The 15,980-nt window shown below is 40.1% G+C and overlaps 1 protein-coding gene across 4 annotated transcripts in view; it reads left to right on the top strand.

The window, feature by feature from the left end:
* The window catches only part of TRAF3IP2 (TRAF3 interacting protein 2), a 121,821-nt gene extending 106,158 nt beyond the window's left edge, over positions 1 to 15,663 (top strand). For all 4 annotated transcript variants that reach the window (XM_053710869.1, XM_053710867.1, XM_053710866.1 and 1 more), the window contains 2 exons: positions 3,453 to 3,527; positions 14,351 to 15,663. In XM_053710869.1, coding sequence (XP_053566844.1) covers positions 3,453 to 3,527; positions 14,351 to 14,497 — 222 coding nt within the window. In that variant the 3' untranslated portion in view covers positions 14,498 to 15,663. The remainder of the gene's footprint in view (positions 1 to 3,452; positions 3,528 to 14,350) is intronic.
* The last annotated feature ends 317 nt before the right edge of the window (positions 15,664 to 15,980 follow it).

The following is a 15,980-nucleotide window of genomic DNA, read 5'->3' as shown; positions in this document are numbered from 1 at the left end:
CGGTGTGCCGTCGGCAGATTAGGGGTTAAAAAAATTTATAAGAGTGGCGGCGTTGTGGGGGGGCCTCAGTTTAGGGGTACATAGGTAGTTTATGGGTGTTAGTGTACTATAGAGCACAATAGTTAAGAGCTTTATAAACCGGCGTTAGCCCATAAAGCTCTTAACTCCTGACTTTTTTCTACGGCTGGAGTCTTGTCGGTAGAGGGTGTATGGCTCACTTCAGCCAAGACTCTAATTACCGGCGTTAGGAAGATCCCATTGAAAAGATAGGATACGCAATTGGCATAAGGGTATCTGCGGTATGGAAAAGTCGCGGCTGGAAAGTGAGCGTTAGACCCTTTCCTGACTGACTCTAAATGCCAGCGGGCGGTAAAAAGCAGCGTTAGGACCCCTTAACGCTGCTTTTGACGGCTAACGCAGAACTCTAAATCTAGGCGTTAGTTATCTGTATTTTCTTACTGCTTACTTTGAACGTATATATATATATATATATATATATATACAGTATCTCACAAAATTGAGTACTCCCTTCACATTTTTGTAAATATTTTATTATATCTTTTCATGTGACAACACTGAAGAAATGACACTTTGCTACAATGTAAAGTAGTGAGTGTACAGCCTGTATAACAGTGTAAATTTGCTGTCCCCTCAAAATAACTCAACACACAGCCATTAATGTCTAAACCGTTGGCAACAAAAGTGAGTATACCCCTAAGTGGAAAAGTCCAAATTGGGCCCAATTAGCCATTTTCCCTCCCCGGTGTCATGTGACTCATTAGTGTTACAAGATCTCAGGTGTGAATGGGGAGCAGGTGTGTTAAATTTGGCCTTATTGCTCTCACAATCTCTCATACTGGTCACTGGAAATTTAACATGGCACCTCATGGCAAAGAACTCTCTGACGATCTGAAAAAAAGAATTGTTGCTCTACATAAAGATGGCCTAGGCTATAAGAAGATTGCCAAGGCCATGAAACTGAGCTGCAGCACAGTGGGCTAGACCATACAGTGGTTTCACAGGACAGGTTCCACTCAGAACAGGCCTCACCATGGTCAACCAAAGAAGTTGAGTGCACGTGCTCAGCGTCATATCCAGAGGTTGTCTTTGGGAAATAGAGGTGTGAGTGCTGCCAGCATTGCTGTAGAGGTTGAAGGGGTGGGGGGGTCAGCCTGTCAGTGCTCAGACCATACGCGGCACACTGCATCAAATTGGTCTGCATGGCTGTCATCCCAGAAGGAAGCCTCTTCTAAAGATGATGCACAAGAAAGCCCGCAAACAGTTTGCTAAAGACAAGCAGACTAAGGACATGGATTACTGGAACCATGTCCTGTGGTCCGATGAGATCAAGATAAACTTTTCTGGTTCAGATGGTGTCAAGCATGTGTTGCGGCAACCAGGTGAGGAGTACAAAGACAAGTATGTCTTGCCTACAGTCAGGCATGGTGGTGGGAGTGTCATGGTCTGAGCCTGCATGAGTGCTGCCAGCACTGGGGAGCTACAGTTCATTGAGAGAACCATGAATGCCAACATGTACTGTAACATACTGAAGCAGAGCATGATCCCCTCCCTTCGTAGACTGGGCCACAGGGCAGTATTCCAACATGATAACAATCCCAAACACACCTCCACGACGACCACTGCCTTGCTAAAGAAGCTGAGGGTAAAGGTGATGGACTGGCCAAGCATGTCTCCAGACCTAAACCCTTTTGAGCATCTGTGGGGCATCCTCAAACGGAAGGTGGGGGAGCGCAAGGTCTCTAACATCCACCAGCTCCGTGATGTCATCATGGAGGAGTGGAAGTGGACCCTAGTGGCAACCTGTGAAGCTCCAGTAAACTCCATGCCCAAGAGGGTTAAGGCAGTGCTGGAAAATAATAGCAGCCACACAAAATATTGAAACTTTGGGCCCAATTTGGATATTTCCACTAAGGGGTGTACTCACTTTTGTTGCCAACGGTTTAGACATTAATGGCTGTGTGTTGATTTATTTTGAGGGGACAGCACATTTACATTGTTATACAGGCTGTACACTCACTATTTTACATTGTAGCAAAGTGTCATTTCTTCAGCGTTGTCACATGAAAAGATATAATAAAATATTTACAAAAATGTGAGGGGTGTACTCAATTTTGTGAGATACTGTACATAGAGAGAGAGTGAGAGAGAGAGAGAGAAAGAGAGATTGATGTATTTAAGAATAAATAGAACATAGTATGCTATGTGAAGAACATTTGAATGGGAAATAACACTTGGTTAAATTCGATCGGGTTTGCGCAACTTGTTGGGTGTTAGTTCTTTTTTTTCCCTTTTCACACTCCATTGAAGTCTATGGGGGAATATGTGAACGCAGTCACTATATTCTTGTTTGGCTTTTTGCACGCATCGGATTAGTTGTTGTGCAAAAATGTTTTATTTTCAACTTGTAATATGTGCGCTACCTGACGCACACAAAAAGCTGACTTCTAGAGTAGTTAACACGCAAGCGGGAGCAATACATATTTAGCCCTTTTTGGGGAACACACTCTGGGGTTTAATGTTTCTTTAAAGGGACACTGAACCCAATTTTTTTCTTTCGTGATTCAGATAGAGCATGCAATTTTAAGCAACTTTCTAATTTACTCCTATTATCAATTTTTCTTGTTCTCTTGCTATCTTTATTTGAAGAAGAAGGCATCTCAGCAATTATTTTTGATTTAGTACTCTGGACAGTACTTGTTTATTGGTTGTTGAATTTATCCACCAATCAGCAAGAACAACCCAGATTGTTCACCAAAAATGGGCTGGCATCTAAACTTACATTCTTGCTTTTCAAATAAAGAAACCAAGAGAATGAAGACAATTTGAAAGTAGGAGTAAATTGTAAAGTTGTTTAAAATTGCATGCTCTATCTGAATCATGAAAGAAAACATTTGAGTTCAGTGTCCCTTTAAGTACTGCCTTAAAGGGACAGTAAAGTCATAATTAAAAATTCATAATTTAGACAGAGCATACAATTTTAAACAACTTTCCAATTTACTTCTATTATTTCATTTGCTTCCTTCTCTTCTTAAACTGAAAGGTTTATCTAGGTAAGTCCAGAAACATTGAAGAACCTAGGTTCTAGCTGCTGATTGGTGGCTGCATATATATACCAATTGTCATTGGCTCACCTATGTGTTCAGTTAGAAACCAGTAGTGCATTGCTGCTCCTTCAACAAATGATACCAAGAGAATGAAGCAAATGTGATATTAGAAGGCAACTGGAAAGTTGTTTAAAATTTTATGTTCTACCTAAATCATTAAAGAAAATGTTTGGGTTTCATGTCCCTTTAAGAAAAATAAAATATAATTTGGTAAATACAAATGAAAGATACTGTAAAAATGAATAGTAGGATCCCTCCAGTCTCCTTATTTTTAGTTTTCTGTAAATTGATTAAACATTATATGATATTTTCAATATTTTCTTACAGATGCAAGTAGAATTTATCAACCAAGGAAGTGTTAACTACAGATTCATCCCTTTATTATTTCCAAATGCCACTGAGGTGAGTTGCACAGCAGTAAAAAATAAAAATAAATAAATATATGATTCAAAACTAAATTATAGCAAAAACTCAGAACTCTCCTTCGAAAACAAATGGTGATTTATTATGACTTTTCATGGAGTTCTGAGGAAAATGTCAAAATAAATCATGATTTGTGTTGAAAGGAGAGTGCCTACATTTTCCTATAAATGGTTAATTTTCTTACCCTTTTCTTAACCATTGAAATGTATTAAATTCATAAACATATATGAAAAAACAAAATGTATGCTTACCTGATAAATGTATTTATTTCCGGATATGTTCACGGCTTGAGTAATTACTGTTGGGACTATCACTCCTGGGCAGCAGGAGGAGGCAAAGAGCACCACAGTTGAACTGCTAAGTATCACTCCCTTACCCAAAACCCCCAGTCATTCGACCGAAGGGAAATGGAGAAAAAGGAGTAAAACAAGGTGTAGAGGTGCCTGAGGTTATAGTCAAAAGAACAACTGTCTTAAAATAAAGGGTGGGGCCGTGGACTCACCATATCAGGAAATAAATAAATTTATCAAGTAAGCATAAATTTTGTTTTTCTTTCCTAAAATATGGTATATCCACGGCTTGAGTAATTACGGTTGGGAACCAATACCCAAGCTAGAGGACATGGATAAATAGAGAGGGACAAGAAAGGCAGTCCTAAACAGAAGGCACCAAAGCTTGAAGAACCTTTCTTCTAAAAGAAGCCTCAGCCGAGGCAAAAGTATCAAATTTGTAAAATGTATATGTATGTAGAGAAGACCAAGTTGCAGCCTTGCAAATTTCTTCCATAAAAGCTTCATTTCTGAAAGCCCAAGAAGAGGAAACAGCTCTTGTGGAATGAGCCGTTATTCACTCAGGAGGCTGCTGTCCAGCAGTCTCATAAGACAAACGAATTATACTTCGTAGCCAAAAAGAAAGAGTAGTAGCAGTAGCTTTCTGACCTTTACATTTCCCAGAGAAACAGACAAAGAGGGCAGAGGACTGGCAAAAATCCTTGAGTTGCCTGTAAGTAGAATTTAGGAGCACGTACAACATCCAAATTGTGTAACAAACATTCTTTGGAAGAAGAAGGATTAGGACGCAGAGAGGGAACAACAATTTCCTGATTGATATTTCTATTAGAAACAACCTTAGGAAGGAAACCTAACGAAGAACCGCCTTATCGGCATGAAAAATAAGATAAGGGAATCACACAGCAGAGCTGAGAGTTCCGAGACTCTTTGAGCAGAAGAGATAGCAACAAGAAACAAAACTTTCCAAGATAACAACGTAATGTCTATGGAATGCAACAGCTCAAATGGAACCAGCTGTAAAACTTTAAGAACAAGATTAAGACTCCAAGGAGGAGCAACAGACTTAAAGACAGGCCTGATTTTGACCAAGGCCTGACAAAAAGATTGCACATCTGGCACATCTGCCAAACGTTTATGCAGTAAAACTGATAAAGCAGAAATCTGACCCTTCAGGGTACTGACTGGCAATCCCTTTCTCCAGGGCTTCCTGAAGAAAAGATAAAACTCTAGGAATTCTAATTCTACTCTAAGAGTAGCCCTTGGATTCACACCAATAAAGATATTTACACCATATCTTATGGTAAATCTTTCTAGTAATAGGCTTGCGAGCCTGAATCATGGTCTCAATGACCGACTCAGAAAAACCATGCTTAGACAGAATTAAGCATTCAATCTCCAATCAGTCAGCTTCAGAGAAACGAGATTTGGATGAAGGAAGGGACCCTGAATCAGGAGGTCCTTCCTCAGAGGTAGTCTCCAAGGTTTGAGAGATGACATCTTCATTAGGTCTGCAAACCAGATCCTGTGAGGCCACACAGGGGCTATTAGAATCACCTATGCCCTCTCCTGTTTGATAAGAGCAATGACTCGTGGAAGATGAGCAAATGGAGGAAACAGGTATGCCAACCTGAAAACCCAAGGAACCACCAGAGCATCTATCAGAACGGCCTGCGGATCTCTTGACCTTGAACCATACCTTGGAAGCTTGGCGTTCTGACAGAATGCCATCAGATCTAACTCCGGCACCCCCCATTTGAGGACTAAGCTGGGAAACACCTCCAAAGTTAGTTCCAACTCCCCAGGATGAAAAGTCTGTCTGCTGAGAAAATCCGCTTCCCAGTCGTCTACTCCTGGAATGTGGATGGCAGATAGACAGCAATTGTGGGTCTCTGCCCACTGAAGAATCCGAGTAACCTCCTTCATGGCTAAGGAACTCAGGGCTTACATGGTTATTGATGTAAGCCACAGTGGTTATGTTGTCTGACTGGAACCTGATAAACTGGGCTGAGGACATCTGAGGCCAAACCAATAGAGCATTGTAAATTGCCCTCAACTCCAAGATGTTGATGGGAAGAGTAGACTCTTCCCAAGTCCAAAGGCCCTGAGCCAAGTCCCAGACTGCTCCCCAGCCCAGCAGGCTGGCGTCATGGTCACAATCACCCAGGAAGGTCTCGGAAAGCATGTGCCCTGAGACAGATGTTCCTGAGAAATCCACCATGGAGAGAATCCCTTGATGACTGATCTAACTCTATTCTCTGAGATAGATCCACATGGTCGCCATTCCATTGTCTGAGCATGCACAACTGGAGAGCTCTCAAATGGAATCAAGCACAAGGAATGATGTCCATGGAAGCCACCATCAGACTGATTACCTCCATACATTGAGCCACTGAAGGCACCTTAACCAATATAATGTCCAGGTAGGGTGCCACAGCAATTCCACGAGAACGGATCACTGCCAAAAGAGCCCCCAGAACCTTTTAAAAAATTCTAGGAGCCGTGGCTAGACCAAATGGAAGGGGCACAAACTGAAAATGTTTGTCCAGAAAGGCAAATCTCAAGAATCTGTGATGGTCCCTGTGAATTGCAACATGAAGATATGTATCCTTTAGGTCTATGGTTGTCATGAACTGACCCTCTTGTACTAAAGGAAGAATAGAGCCATCTTGAAGGATGGAAATTTGAGAAACTTGTTTAGACACTTCAAGTCTAGAATGGGACAGAAAGCTCCCTCTTTTTTGGGAACCACAAATAGGTTGGAGTAGAACCTGAGACCCTGTTCCTGCACTGAAACTATCACTTCCAGGGAGGAAAGATGTTGTATACATTTCAAAAACGCCTCTCTCTTTATTTGGTCTGCAGATAATCTTGAGAGACGTAATCTGCCTCTGGGAGGAAAAGTCTTGAATTCCAATTTGTAACCCTGGGATACTATTTCCAGGGATCTAGGATATCTCGTATTCAGGCTTGAAAGAACTGAGAAAGTCTGCCCTTCACGTGATCAATCCCGGATCGGGGGCAAACCCTTCATGCTGATTTGGAATCAGCTGTGGTTTTCTTTGATTGTTTCCCCTTGTTCCAAGACTGATTGGGTTTCCAAGAAGACTTGGATTGTTCCTGCTTGGAAGAAGAAGGGGAAGGCTTTCCTCTGAAGTTACGAAAGGAATGAAAATTACTCTGACATCCAAGGTTTTGCCCTTGTAAGGAAGCGCCAGAAGCTTGACTTTAGAGGAAATGTCTGCAGACCAGGATTTCATCCATAACCATGCGGGCTACAACAGCGAAACTAGAAGTTTTAGCTCCTAGTCTAACAACCTGTAAAATGGCATCTGCAATAAAGGAATCGGCCAATTTAAGAGCTTTAATCCTAACTTGAATTTCATCCAAGGAAGTCTCTACTTGAAGAGAATCAGACAAGGCATCGAACCAATAAGATGCCGCACTAGTCACGGTGGCAATACACACCACAGGTTACCATTGGAGACCTTGATGAACATAAATCTTTTTCAAATAAGCCTCCAGCTTCTTGTCCATTGGATCCTTAAAAGAGCAGCTATCCTTAATAGGAATAGTGGTTCTCTTAGCCAGAGTGGAAATGGCCCCTTCAACTTTGGGTACAGTATACAAAGGGTCTTTAATGGAGTCCTGCAGGCCCATTTATCAAGCTCCATACGAAGCTTGAAGGGCCGTGTTTCTGACGAGTCTTCAGACCGCTGCTCCATAACCCTGTCCGCCTGCTCAGAGCAGGCGGACAGGAATCGCCGGAAATCAACCCGATCGAATACGATCGGGTTGATTGACACCCCCTGCTGGCTGCCGATTGGCCGCGAGTCAGCAGGGGGCGGCGTTGCACCAGCAGCTCTTGTGAGCTGCTGGGGCAATGTTAAATGCAGAGAGCGTATTGCTCTCCTCATTTAGCGAGGTCTTGCGGACCTGATCCGCAGTGTCGGATCAGGTCCGCAAGCCCTTTGATAAATGGGCCTGCTGGACAGAAACAGTTTCTTAAAAATGGGAGATTGGGAAAAAGACACCCCTGGTTTCTCCCATTCCTGTGAGATAATCTCCCTAGCACGGTCTGGCACAGGAAAAACCTCATAAGTGGAAGGTTCATCAAAGGAACTATTAAGTTTACTAGATTTCTTAGGAGTGACAATGACAGGGGTATCAGAGTCATCTAAAGTAGCTAAAACCTCCTTTAACAATACACAAAGGTGTTCACCCTCAGAAAGTCCCGATGTATCTTCCTCATAAGACTTAATGAGAAAGGGCAACTTGGGAAGCAGAACTGAGGACAGGCACCTTACTTTCTGAATTTCTAGATTTCCTCTTGCGTTTTCCCTGTAATCTGGGAATGGCAGCTAATGCCGCAGATACCACTGAAGATACCTGGGCAGCAACTTCTGCTTTTAAATAAACTCCACTAGAAGTTATAGAGGAACCACAGGGCACTGCATGTGACGACATTGAGGCTTGGGACGTAGCAGGAGAAAGCTGAGGTATTATTTTAACAGCATCATCCTGAGAGACATTAGGCTCAAAAATTTTACCTTTATTTTGCAAGGTTTTCTTGACACATGAAGAGCAAAATTGCATAGAAGCTGCCATTTGTGCATCTAAACATAATAAGCATGAATACATGAGAGCAGGCTCTTGCTCCATATCAGACATGTTGTGAAACAGTAAATAAACTTGTACAGATAAATTTCAAAGATTTTAATATTCAATTAAAATAAGCCAAGGAAAAAATACACTTTAAATTTTATCCCAAATTAGGATCGATCCCCAGCTAAAATTATGTGAGAAAAAAAAACTTTCCTCAGAAACGTTATGAAGTAAAACCGGTCATGTGCAACTGCCAAGCTCAAATTACTGCTGTGACACAGAGAGGAACTAAAAATAGCTTCCTGGTACACGAAATATCTGTTTTTTCAAACCAGATAGTTTAAAATGTTGCATTGTTTTATTTTAAAGCAAAGGGGAAATGAACAAGCTGCTGAAATAGAAAATTCAGCCTTACTTTCAATTTAAACTTGTATTGGTTTATCAAGTAAATATGTGTCAGAAAATGAAGCCTAATAAAAACATTTTACCCTTTCTTTCTGTCTGCTTCATGCCCCAGTGTAACACATACAACAGGATTATCTATCTATACTATAATTGCATTTTTGTAATGTCTGTCGCCGTCGACAGTTGCGCACGCATCCTCAATGGAATGTTGGCAGCACGAGGCAGCCAACAGAATGTTGGTTGCTTGCGCAGCCAAAATAATTTCCAAAAATGGCAGAGTGGTAAAAGAATCCACCGAAGGAGGATTCTTTCACAACCCTGTCATTTTTAGAATCCACCGGGATGCAGTGTAAGCTGCATACCGGTGGATTCGGAAAATGGCAGGGTTGTGAAAGAATTCACTGAAGGAATCCCGGTGGATTCCGAAAATTACAGGGTGCACCAAAGGTGGATTCTTTCACCAACTTGCCATTTGTGGAATCCACCGGGATGCAGCGAAGGCAAACGGAGCATTACAAAAAAAAAAAAAAAAAACACCGCCCACACGAAGTATAACAAAAAAAAAAGAACCTCCCACACAAAGTATTAACACCTACACCGCAAACCCACACATTGCAAAATAATAGATTAATTAACCCTTTAATCCCTTAACCGTCAATCACCCACATCGCAATAAATTTAATTACCCTATTAACCCCTAAACCGCAAAACCCCCACATCGCAATAAACCTAATTACCCTATTAACCCCTAAACCGCAAAATCCACACATTGCAATAAACCTAATTACCCTATTAACCCCTAAACCTCAAAATCCCCACATCACAATAAACATAATTAACCTATTAACCCCTAAACCACAAAACCCACACATCGCAATAAACCTAATTACCCTATTAACCCCTAAACCGCAAAAAAAAACCACATCACAATAAACCTAATTAACCTATTAACCCCTTAAACCGACAAAACCCACAAAGCAAATAATTTAATTACTAAGCCCCCTCACCTAACACCCCCTAAATTAACGCAAATTAACTAAACTAAAAAATACTAAAGTTACAAAAAATAAAAAAGGCTAACATTACAGAAAATAAAAAACCAAATTACCAAAGTTTACAAAACTAAACCTAATCCCTATAAAACTAAAAAAGCCCCCCCAAAATAAAAACAACCCCTACTCTAAGAATAAACTACCAGTAGCTCTTAAAAGGGCTTTTTACAGGGCACTGACACAAGATAAACAGCTCTTTTACATTAAAAATACACAAAGTCCCCCCTAACAGTAAAACCCCCTATTGGCTGATTTGAATTCGAAAAATCAAATCAGCCAATAGGAATCCAAGGGACACCATCTTTTATCGCGTACCTTGAATTCACGATTCAGTGTATGGCGGCGATCGTACGAAGAGGATCCTCCACGCTCCATGGCTCTGCGGTCGCCTCTCTTCAGTTCCAGGGTCGCCGCTCTTCAGCTCCGCGGTCATCGGTCATCAGCTCCACTCCGTGCCAGATGTTCCTGGAAGAAGAAAGAAGAGGTCGCCGTTTGGAACACTTCACTGCCTGGAACAGGACCTTCTCCGCCGGACTTCAGAAACGGTGAGTACCAACCTGGGGGTTAGACTTAGGTTTTTTTAAGGGTTTTTTGGGGGGGTTGTTTTATTTAGATTAGGGATGGGCAGTAAAAGAGCTAAATGCCCTTTTAAGGGCAATGCCCAAACAAATGCCCTTTTCAGGGCAATGGATAGTTTAGTTTTTTTAGTGTTAGCTTCTTTTATTTTGGGGGGTTTGGTGGGGGGGGGGTTAATGTTAGGGGGGACTTTGTGTATTTTTTCTGTAAAAGAGTTGTTTATCTTGGGGCAATGCCCTTCAAAAAGCCCTTTTAAGGGCTACTGGCAGTATATTCTTAGATTAGGGGGTATTTTTATTTGGGGTGGGGGCTTTTTTATCTTCATAGGGATTAGGTTTAATTTTGTAAACTTTGGTAATTTGTTTTTTTATTTTCTGTAATGTTAGATTTTTTTTATTTTCTGTAATTTAGGTTAATTTAAACTTAGGTTTAATTTTTACATTTTTAGGCGTTAGACTTAGGGGTTTTTTTTAAATATTTTTTTTTTTTAGATTAGGGATGGGCAGCAAAAGAGCAAAATGCCCTTTTAAGGGCAATGCTCATACAAATGTCCTTTTCAGGGCAATGGATAGTTTAGGTTTTTTAGTGTTAGGTTTATTTATTTTAGGGTGTGGTGGGTTTTACTGTTAGGAGGGACTTAGAATTTGTGGTAACTGCAAAAGAGCTTTTTAACTTAGGGCTATGCCCTACAAAAAGCCCTTTTTTATTTTCATAGGGATTAGGTTTTATTTTTTTATTTTTGATAATTTGTTTATCTTTTTCTGTAGTTCAATTTTTTTTTTTAAATTTAACAACACATAGACTGAGAGAGAGCAAATGAGAGGGGAGAGACAGAAAATGAGAGGGGAGAGAGAGGAAATGAGAGGGGAGAGAGAGCAAATCAGAGGGGAGAGAGATCAAAAGAGGAGGAGAGAGAGTAAAAGAGAGGGGGAGAGAGCAAAAGAGAGGGGGGAGACAACTAAAGTGAGGGGAGAGAGAGCAAAAGAGAGGGGAGAAAGAGCAAAAGAGGGGGAATAGAGAGAGAGCAAAAGAGGGGGGATAGAGAGAGAGCAAAAGAGAGGGGAGAGAGAGCAAAAGAAAGGGGGGGAAAGAGAGCAAAAGTGAGGGGGGAGAGAGAGAGCAAAAGAGAGGGGAGAGAGAGAGCAATAGAGAGGGAGGGATAGCAAAAGTGAGGGGGGGGAGAGAGCAAAAGAGAGGGGGGAGAGAGAGCCATAGGGGTTGTGAAAGAATCCACCTGGATTCTTTCACCACCCTGTTTTTTTCAGAATCCATCTGGATGCAGCATAAGCTGCATTCAGGTGGATTCCAAAAATGGCAGGGTGGTAAAAGAATCCACCTGGATCCACCTGCCATTTTCGGAATCCACCTGGATGGCAGGGTGGTTCTGTCACCACAATAGACTGCCCTTTTGAAAATGGCAGGGTGGTTCGGTGGTTTCGTCACCACAATAGACTGCCCTCTGGGCAGGCTTTCCCACTAGTGTCCCAATAAAAAAGCAGTGTCTTTTAATTTGTTAAGTGCATGGTCTCCCCAACTGGAAGAAAAAGCACTTACCTGCTCCACTGCCCGACATGTAGACAGTTACAAGGTATGAAAATACACAGTTCTTCGCAGAGACCTTTGAAAAAGAAAGAACAGAGTAGCCAACTCTGGCTTTTTAAACTAGGGCAGCAATTGTTAGGAAAACGCAGTAAGTACCTCTTTACAAGTTCCTAACTGCTTTAAAGCCACCACTACCAAGGAATGACGTGGAATACGGCTATACCCCAAAGCTTGCTTGTAGATTAAATCAAAATTTTTCTTCAGACAACTAATTTTCACCTCTTCCATGCACCGAAGGCAAAGAGAATGACTGGGGGTTGTGGGTAACGGAGTGATACTTAACAGTTTAACTGTGGTGCTCTTTGCCTCCTCCTGCTTGCCAGGAGTGATATTCCCAACAGTAATTACTCAAGCCGTGGACTCACCATATCTTAGGAAAAAAAGAGTGTTTTTAGTAACATATTTTTGCCATAGCATATAAGATCTGTTACATATATGAAAGAGGAGCAGTTAAACATGTAAAGAAAAGTTTTGCATGAACAAGGTTAAGTAAAAGCTATTCCAAATTAGAATGAAATAAACAGAAGTGCAAGTAATACCTAGGTATCTACTGCTCACTGGTATACAGTAAAAATTCACACAGAAAAAATGGTTTGTTCCACACAGGAATATTATTTTTTAAAAAACAAAGTACTGTAATAATTCAGTGAAATACTCTTTTTTTAAGTTGGAACAAATAAAAATGTTAAGTATTATGTTCCTTTAAATTTCCCAGGTTATAAATGGAGCACAAAAGTATTAGATGTATTGTACATTAACATAGCTTGAGTGCAATCAATAGCACTGCTCTATTCGTGCTACTGCTCTACTGGTGCTCATATTACAAATCTAAAGTTATTTTATAGCTCTATCACAATACTCCAACATCTGCATGTTGGATGGTGCAGGGCCGCTAAATCCCTCATATAATAGATTTCTATAGGGACATGCAGCAAAATTCATCTCAGGTATCGCACGCACTCTAAGCCAATGGTACGCTGAGCAGATAGTGCCTAAGAATGGTTTACTACAGGTCATAAAAAGCTCTAAATTTTACAGCAAGAGCAATGAACATTCTGATATCGCTCCCTGCACTATTCATTAAAGTATAGGGTGTGCTAAAAAAGTTTCAGTCGCGTTAAGATGCTTTGGATAAAATATTTAGCCATCAACCAGATTGTGCATTATTCTTTGTGCAAGGTCGCGCCAAACATAATACACCCTGCGCTATCAATTGTGCACCACTTGTAATCTAGCCCAAAATGTTTTATACTACATTTACATCTGCAATTTTTGCCAATTCCACTCACATATGAGATGCTGTAGTTTTGTGCCTACTTATGTATGCTGTAGTTATCTTGACCCTGCAAAATGCAACATAGTGATTGCTTAAATCAGTGCAGTGCAAAATATTTTATTCCCAGATATTGCAGTATTAAATCAGTTTGGGAGCTCTACTTGGTGTCCCTCCTACAGCTTCTCTTGTCAGGGCAAATGTGCCGGTTTCCAAAGCGAAGCTCTGCATGTGGTATACCCAACTCCAACCCTGTCCATCACCATTCCACCCCTTATAATGCAAATCCCCTTCACCTCTCTGTCCCACAAAGCCTTTGTGAAATGTTGGAAGACATTTTGTAATTGTATGTGTATATGGGTAAATGACTTGAATCAATCTTTTATTGCAGTAAAACTAATTAAAGGGACATTGTACACTAGATTTTTCTTTGCATAAATGTTTTGTAGATGACCCATTTATATAGCACATCTGGGAGTGTTTTTGTAACAATGTATAGTTTTGCTTATTTTTTAGAGAATATTGTGCTGATTTTCAGCAAGCCCCACAGTGCTAGATGTATACACACGTTTACAGACTCATGCAGGCTACTGTTTATGTTATCTATCTTTTCATACGCAGAGAAGGGGGAGGTGGGTAGTGTTTGCTCTTTTTGTTTACCCAGCCCCTTTCAGTGGGTGTCCCAGACTACCTCATCAATAATGTTAAACTGGAAGCTTCTAAGTAAGTTTTTAAAAGGTTTTATACTTGATTTTTAGATCAGTATCTGTGCATATTCTTCTTTATAGTAGTGTCTATTACATGCTGTTATATGAAAATTGGTATATACTGTCCCTTTAGCAGCACATGTAAATAAAAACATGCAATTAAATTATGACTAGAGAGTTGTCCAGAATGAGCTTAACCTTGGGCATAACTTTTGTTATAATTTAACTGAAATTATCCTTTCAATAAACAACAATCTGAATAAATATGTATACTGATGTTGATTTGTTTTCCTAGGCTCATGTGCCCACCTGGCTTAAAAACACGAACATTTACAGATGGCCAATTGATAGATCAAAGCTGTTTCTACGGTTATTGCGAGAAGAACCATACGTTGCTCCACCAATTGGAATGCTACCAAAGATTCTTGTTCAGCGTACCTGAAGATAGGAGAAAGAGCAGGGGCTGTCCTTCATGGCCTTGTGATGGAAGGAGCCTGACTGAGCAAACAAATAAAGTTGCGTTCTTGGTATTGATATATAATATAACCATATGGTGACAGGCTTCCGATCTTTACATCATGTAACATCTCATTTTTTGCATCTGATTCAAACAACTGATCCAAATATCTTGGGAATTCCTGGTTACGGCTTTATTAATACTATATAAGGAACCTCTTACATTTTTGCGCCACAACTGATTTTTCCATATTGCCCTAAGCTGGAAATACTTTATTATAAGTTAAAAAAAACAGTTATAATAATATAATAATTACTGCAAATTTCTATTTTAATTAAAGGGACACTGTACCCAAAAATTTTCTTTCGTGATTCAGATTGAGCATGAAATTTTAAGCAACTTTCTAATTTACTCCTATTATCAAATTTTCTTCATTCTCTTGGTATCTTTATTTGAAATGCAAGAATGTAAATTTAGATGCTGGCCCATTTTTGGTGAACAAACTGGGTTGTCCTTGCTGATTGGTGGATAAATTCATCCACCAATAAAAAAGTGCTGTCCAGAGTACTGAAACCAAAAAAAAGCTTAGATGCCTTCTTTTTCAAATAATGATAGCAAGAGAACGAAGAAAAATTGATAATAGGAGTAAATTAGAAAGTTGCTTAAAATTGCACGCTCTTTCTGAATTACAAAAGAAAAAATTTGGGTTCAGTGTCCCTTTAACTCTTTGTTCTAATTGTGATCTTTTTTTTTTTTTGTATAAATGACGTTTCCCTTTTATTTGTATTTGACATAAATATTAAACTTCTTTCTCATATAAAAAAGAGCTTGTCAATTAATATTTGATAATAACCCTGGCAATGTACAGTATAGTTGTCATTAAAATATTTGCTTTTCTGGTGTCTAAAGTAGAGCTGGCCATATCTAGATTTTTACATCCGAAGTATGGGAATCCAGTGATCATATGCAAAAAATCCCACTTACCATATTGCATAGGGTTGCCAGCTGTCCTGTGTCCTGACAAAGAGCCATTGGGCAGGCAATGTGTAGAGTGGAACTTATTTGCTTGTTTGACCACCAAATGACTGCTATATATGTACTGTTGTTTTTTTAACTTTTGAGCTTAATAAAAGCCAGGTTTTACTTTCCTATTCCGACGTTTTGCTTGGATTTGTCATTGTGTCCTTTATAGAGTTTACCTGTTTGTCCCGTACTATATATGTAAACAGACATCTGGATAGAGTAGCATAGGGCACAAGGAGGGGGTGGCAAAAACTCTACATAGGGTTAACCAAATAAGGAAAACATAGATCCTCCTCCAAAGAATGGCGATAGAGTTTGTAGACAAATTAGCTATGAAAGCAGATAGTGGTTTTTCAGCAATGTTTAATCCTATTCAGTTAAATGAAGCTCAGATGGTGAACTTGTCCAGGAGGTTAAAAAAATAAGATAATATGGTCTCCAACTA

This window comes from Bombina bombina, chromosome 4 (genome assembly GCF_027579735.1).
Source record: "Bombina bombina isolate aBomBom1 chromosome 4, aBomBom1.pri, whole genome shotgun sequence".
Taxonomy (NCBI): domain Eukaryota; kingdom Metazoa; phylum Chordata; class Amphibia; order Anura; family Bombinatoridae; genus Bombina; species Bombina bombina.
The sequence above is the reverse complement of the archived record's forward strand: the minus strand, read 5'-3'. Positions and strand labels throughout refer to the sequence as shown.